At 42.4% G+C, this 6,328-nt stretch overlaps 1 protein-coding gene across 2 annotated transcripts in view; it reads right to left on the reverse strand.

Annotated features, from left to right (window-relative positions):
• Positions 1 to 1,330, reverse strand: part of LY96 (lymphocyte antigen 96) — a 32,691-nt gene extending 31,361 nt beyond the window's left edge. For both annotated transcript variants that reach the window (XM_032251100.1, XM_032251093.1), the window contains exon 1: positions 1,111 to 1,330. In XM_032251100.1, coding sequence (XP_032106991.1) covers positions 1,111 to 1,222 — 112 coding nt within the window. In that variant the 5' untranslated portion in view covers positions 1,223 to 1,330. The remainder of the gene's footprint in view (positions 1 to 1,110) is intronic.
• Between the last annotated feature and the right edge of the window lie 4,998 nt (positions 1,331 to 6,328).

Genomic DNA, 6,328 nt, shown 5'->3' on the forward strand with positions numbered 1-6,328 from the left:
AGCCACCAGGAGGAGAAGGGCCACGGTGTGTGACTGGCCACACTCCTAAGTCTCCTCCTCATATGTGGCAATTATCCTAATTCCCCGAAAGTCACTTTACGTCAGCACTGGCCAGAGCATGTTTCTCAAGCCGGTTAGCATACACTCCAGACTAAAAAACAGAAAACAAATGGAATTGAAAATGTTGCGGTTAAACAGGTGCCTTTATTGCAGAACTTCTCAGAACTCAAAGCACACCTGTAAATCTCTCACGGATGATTAGGTCATAGATCCTATTTTCCCAAAAGAATCTCAAAGAACTGGTATTTTGGGAAGCATCACTTTAAACCTTCTGGATATCGCTAGTGGGTGGACAAGGGCAGTGCAGTGGAAAGTACCTAACCAAAACAGCTGTCAGGCCTTGACACTGTGCCTTCAGACCTGAGGACGTTTGCTAATGAGCAGCTGGGGCAGGGGACAGTGATACAACCAGTGAATAGCATTAGGGTATGGCTGACTCAAAAAAAAGAAATTAATAGTATTGACTCTATGTTGACCCTATGCTAAAAAACTTCACCTCACAACACCCTGATCAAGTAGCCTCAAAATCACTTTCGCTTTAGCGCTAAAACAGCTGGAATACTTTGCTTAAGGCCACACAGCTAGGGACAGAACCAGGCTTACATCGTTAGGGAGAGGATTCCAAGAGCCCTCAAAAGTCACAACTTGGAGCAGAAATCAACTCCAGGAAGGAGCTGGGATTGCTCCACCATCTCAAGAAGAACTAGTAGGGATTGAGGCAGAGGCGAAAGCTCAGAAGCAGACGGTTCTACTGAAACCAGGCAGAACCCGAAACTGGGCTCAGCGTAGAGATAGATGACGCAGACAGCAGCAGAAGCATTTGGAGGTCAACCACAGCACCGCTTAGACACTCGCGAGCTCTGGGAGGTGTCGAGAAGTTTCTCACGGGGCAGCTGCCAGCTATTGCTTTTCCTGCTGGCAGCTTCCGCCACAGCAGCTGGAACACACTGACGTTTCCTGTGTTCCAGCCACAACAGTGTAAAGATCTTGTGAAAACTCACCCTCGACATAGTTGATGCTACAATTATTTGTTATTGCTGTTTTACTTACCACAGTAGGTGTATGAAATGCTTGCATCGGAGGAGTTGCAGATCCAGTGCTGCTTCTGAGCTTCGGTAAACATGGAAGAAAATAGGGTGGAAAAAAATATAAATGGTAGCATGATTCAGTATCTCCAAAACTTTACAAATGCAAGACGATCAGTAACTAATCATCGGACTCTTCCTTTTCAGTAAGCAGAAAAGATTTAACTTAGTCATCAGTCACGTGATTTCTGAGTTCCTATCCAACTGTTTCCTCTTTGTGTGTGTGTGTGTTCAACATTTGAGTACTTCCTGCAAGGTAAGAGAGGAAAATTATTCAGAATGTACTCTTTTCTAACATTTAATATAAATGAGAGTGATCAAAGCTTTAAAAAGAAAACAAGACACTTCGGCCAGACGCAGTGGCACACACCTGTAATCTCAGCATTTTGGGCGGCTGAGGCGGATGGATCACTTGAGGTCAGGAGTTCAAGACCATCCTGGCTGACTTGGTGAAATTCCATCTCTACTAAAAATACAGAAAACTAGCTGGGAGTGGTGGCAGACGACTGCAATCCCAGCTACTCCGGAGGCTGAGGGAGAATCGCTTGAACTTGGGAGGTGGAGGCTGCAGTAAGCCAAGATCGTGCCACTGCACTCCAGCTGGGGTGACAGTGCGAGACTCTGTCTCAATTTATATAAAAAAAATTAGCCCAGCATGGTGAAACATACTTGTAGTCCCTGGCTACCCTGGAGGCTGAGGTGGGAATATTGTTTGAGTCTGGGAAGTGTGGACTCAACGTCTAAATGTCTTTTTTTTTTCCCAAGACAAGAGTTAAAATACAGTTTAGGGATTTGCTCCTATTGCCCAAGCTGGACTGCAGTGGTGCTGTCTCTGCTCACTGCAACCTCTGCCTTCCGTGTTCAAGCGATTCTCCTGATTCAGCATCCTGAGTAGCGGGGATTACAGGCGTGTGTCACCACGCCTGGCTAGTTTTTTGTATTTTTAGTAGAGACGGGGTTTCATCATGTTTGCCAGGCTGGTCTCAAACTCCTGACCTCAGGTGATCCACCTGCTTCAGCCTCCCAAAGTGCTGGGATTACAGGCGTGAGCCACCATGCCTGGCCATCTTTTAAAAGATGTGTCTGAATGTCTTCTTAATGTCTTTTAGAAGTCTTAAAAGATATTTAAACAATTGGTGTATGTAAGATATAAAACTTATTTGGAGATATGTATGTAATTTTTTTTTTTTTTTTTTTTGAGATGGAGTTTCGCTCTTGTTACCCAGGCTGGAGTGCAATGGGCGATCTCGGCTCACCGCAACCTCCGCCTCCTGGGTTCAGGCAATTCTCCTGCCTCAGCCTCCTGAGTAGCTGGGATTACAGGCACGCGCCACCATGCCCAGCTAATTGTATGTAATTTTTTTAACCAACTCCTTATTCTGGTCTGATTATATGAATCTTAAATCAAACCAAATGTGGGAAAAATTATGAAGCAATTGGAAATTTAAACAGACTGATGTTTGATGACATTAGGGTTGTGGGGTTGTTTTGTTTTTGTAGATCCGATAATGGTATTGTGGCTACATTTTTAAAGAAGTCCTCATTTTGTAGAGTTATCAAAATAAATATTTAAGAAAGAAATGTTGTTGTGACTGGAATTTGCTTTCCCAAAAAAGTAGACGGCAAATGATTAGGGTCTAGATGAAACAATATTGACTACAAATTGGTCATTGTTGAATCTAGATGATAGAGTCATGCAGGTTCACTGTAATCTTCTACTTGTGTGTTTGAAATTCTCGATAAAATAAAAGCAACAACAAAAGTACAAGGTGTTCTAAAAGAATCAGAATAAAATTTTTACAAATACATCCACACTAAGACTGTCATTCATTTCTAATGGCCATCTCGTTACTTTTGCTTCCAAAAGCCTTTTCGGTACAGTGAGATCTACATTACGGAAAATATTGCAATATTTTATTGTTAGCAGGGTTATTACCTGATATAACCCAGATGTCAGCTAGGATCACCCTGCCTTTTCAGATGCAAATAGATGACTTTTGAGATGCAAAAAAGTGATTCACCTTCCCGAGACAGTGAGAGATTCATTACCTTCCCTGTCTTCCTGAGATTACTCTGCCTGGGGTAGGGTAGTAAAGTGGCATGAGGGAGGTGCGTATGTTTCTCCTTTTAACTTTGGCCTGAGTTGATTCTGCTGATTATTTCAGGGATGAATCACCCTATTATCCTATGCATGCTGATCTTCTCTCCTTCCTAGCCTCTCGTTCCAGATCATGCCCTTGAGAGGTCACCCCTCCCACTTAGTGTAAGTGTATTTTTCCGCTAGACTACTAAATTGTCTTCTGAAGAATTATTCTGATATCAACCAATAAAAACAAGTTTTTCACTCAGCTACACAGTGAGAAAATGATCACATGGATATAGAACATGTAAAGAAAAAATACATTGTACTCAAAACAAGTTAGAAAGAGAGGTAATCCTGTGTGAGAGATGAGAAAGTTCTTCAAAGTTTATCTTTTAGACTACATTATAAGGAGTTACAATCTCTTGCTCAATGGCCATTATCTGCTATTAGCATAAACATATACCCATGTATATTCTCTAAATCAGCTATGTCTTAAATCAGCTACCTTGACTCGCTCCAGCATGTCTGAACAGAACTGGGCAAGCTCCAAACCCTGGTGCATGCCATTCCTTATTTGGAAACCCTCCCGACCTTCTCTTGACTAGCTTTCTCTTTTTCCTCGTCTTCTTCCTTGTCTTCTTTCCCCCTTATCTGTTTAGGAAATTTTCAAGTTTTTAGCCAATCGGGTCAAGCATAGAATGTGAGGCCCCATTCCAGCCAATGAAAACTGGATACAGCAGTAGAGCAACTGCTTCAGGTTATGGAAGTTATAAATGTCCGTCTCCTTTGTTCAGGCGTGCTCTCACAGCAAGACTGCTGGTGAGTCGCACCTTTTGTGCAGAAAGTAAACTGGCCTTGCTGAGCGATCAATTTCTCATTGTGAATTCTTCCTGGCGTTATAAACCCATTTTCAACATCTTGGAAGAGAACTTTAAAATGTAAAAAATGCTATTTTTTTCTGGGGGGAACTAGGAGTGATTTTTCCTTGTTTTTGAGATAGGGTTCTTGCTCTGTCACTGTGGATGGAGTGCAGTGGTGCAATCCCAGCTCCCTGCAAGCCTTGATCTCTCAGGTTCAAGCAATTCTCCCACCTCAGCCTCCCAAGTAGCAGGGATTACAGGAGAGAGCCACAACCAGCCTCTTTCTTTCTTCTACCTTTTTTTTTAACTTTAGCTTCCATATTAATCTATTTTCATATTTTCCTTCTACTTTCTAATATGGCCATAGTGAACATTTGATCATGGAATAACTTTTTATAGAAAGATATCTCTTATCTCAGGGGTGTCCAATCTTTTGGCTTCCCTGGGCCACATTGGAAGAGTTATCTTGGGCCACACATAAAATACACTAATGATGGCCGGGCGCAGTGGCTCATGCCTGTAATCCCAGCACTTTGGGAGGCAGAGGCGGGCAGATCACCTGAGGTCAGAAGTTTGAGACCAGTCTGACCAACATGGAGAAACCCTGTCTCTACTACAAATACAAAAAATTAGCCGGGTATAGTGGTACATGCCTGTAATCCCAGCTACTCAGGAGGCTGAGGCAGAAGAATCTCTTGAACCCAGGAGGCAGAGGTTGCGCTGAGCCAAGATCACACCATTATACTTCAGCCTGGGCAACAAGAGCAAAATTCCATCTCAAGAAAAAAAAAATACACTAATGATAGCTGTTAAGCTTTAAAAAAAATCTCAAAAATAAAACGTAAGTTTACAAATTTGTGTTGGGCCACATTCAAAGCTGTCTTGGGCTGCAGGTTGGACAAGCTTGCCTTGTCTAGTAGGTTGCTATGAAAAAAAAAAAACAAAAAACCAGGAAGACATCTCTCATTCATTGCTAGGATACATCTAGGGAACAAAGGACAGAGGAACAAGCAGGGAGAGGCCCAATCTGAGCAGAAGATGGTACAGAGGAATGGAGTTGGGAATTCTGAATCTGGTGAGCTGGACAATCTGAGCAGAAGGCAGGCTCTAGGTTTCAGAAAGATGGCTTTTCTGTCTTACCTCCTATGAATAAGTTTTAGCAGCCTGGGACTTGAGTGATCTTTCTCTTTGAAGAGATGCCCCTGCTGCTTCCCCATCGACATCCCTCATACACATGTACTCCATAAAGTTTAAATTTACTATCATGATGGCCATAGACAATGTTAGTTAGCTCCATAAAGACAGGCTGGGTGTTTTGCTCTTAACTGTGATTTTAGTAACTAGCACAGTACTGGGTACTTAGTAAATATCTACTGATCTAAACAGTGTGGTTTGAGGCTTCTTGTTCCTGGCTGAAAATCCTTGGCAAGACTTTACAATAGAGTTAAAAATCTTACAATGGATATTCTTGATAAGGCTAGCATAGAGATAGCAATTTTACACAAGGTATTTTTACCTATTTAGTATCAGTGGTTTTCCTACACCCATAGGGTGCCACCAAAGGAGGAGTGCACAGCTGGAGAAACAAATTAAGACCACCAAAGACAACACTACTTATTTCCCTTAGAGCTAACCACCAATTCAACTGTACATGAATGTTCCTATGGGCAATCATGCCAGGGGTTAGGCAAAAACCTGTGTTATGAACCAAAGGAGACTTAAAACTGCTCCCGTAATTTGTGAATTTCTTGAAATCTGGGGTTTTTAAAAATTTCTTTAACAACCAGTAATCAATTTATGAAAATAGTTGACTTAAGCATCTGCAATGGTGACTTTCATCTCAACTCTTGGCTCAATACTGATGGAAGTAATCTGCTTAAGAATCTCAGGGCTGTGCAAGTCAGTGAGTCGCTTGTGGATTCTCATTTGGAAACAATCCCGTGTCTTAGAACCTTCACAAGTTTTTCTTGAAATGATTCTCAAAGTCTTGGTAGGCATTCAAACTGGTTCTTTCAGATTCTTTTCTTTTGCTCCTCTGATAAAGTCAGCACACACCTTCTCCAGGGATTTTACGTTGCGACTCATTTTAGAGTGATCTGAATTCGGCGAATTGCCACCTCCGGTTCCACGGGTGTTTCCCGATATCTTTAAAAGCCATGGCTGTAAGCCCGGCAATGGCTCACACCTGTAATCCCAGCACTTTGGGAGGCAGAGGCAGGCAGATCACCTGAGGTCGGGAG

Source organism: Sapajus apella, unplaced genomic scaffold, assembly GCF_009761245.1.
Source record: "Sapajus apella isolate SASKATOON/1434 unplaced genomic scaffold, GSC_monkey_1.0 scaffold3, whole genome shotgun sequence".
NCBI lineage: Eukaryota > Metazoa > Chordata > Mammalia > Primates > Cebidae > Sapajus > Sapajus apella.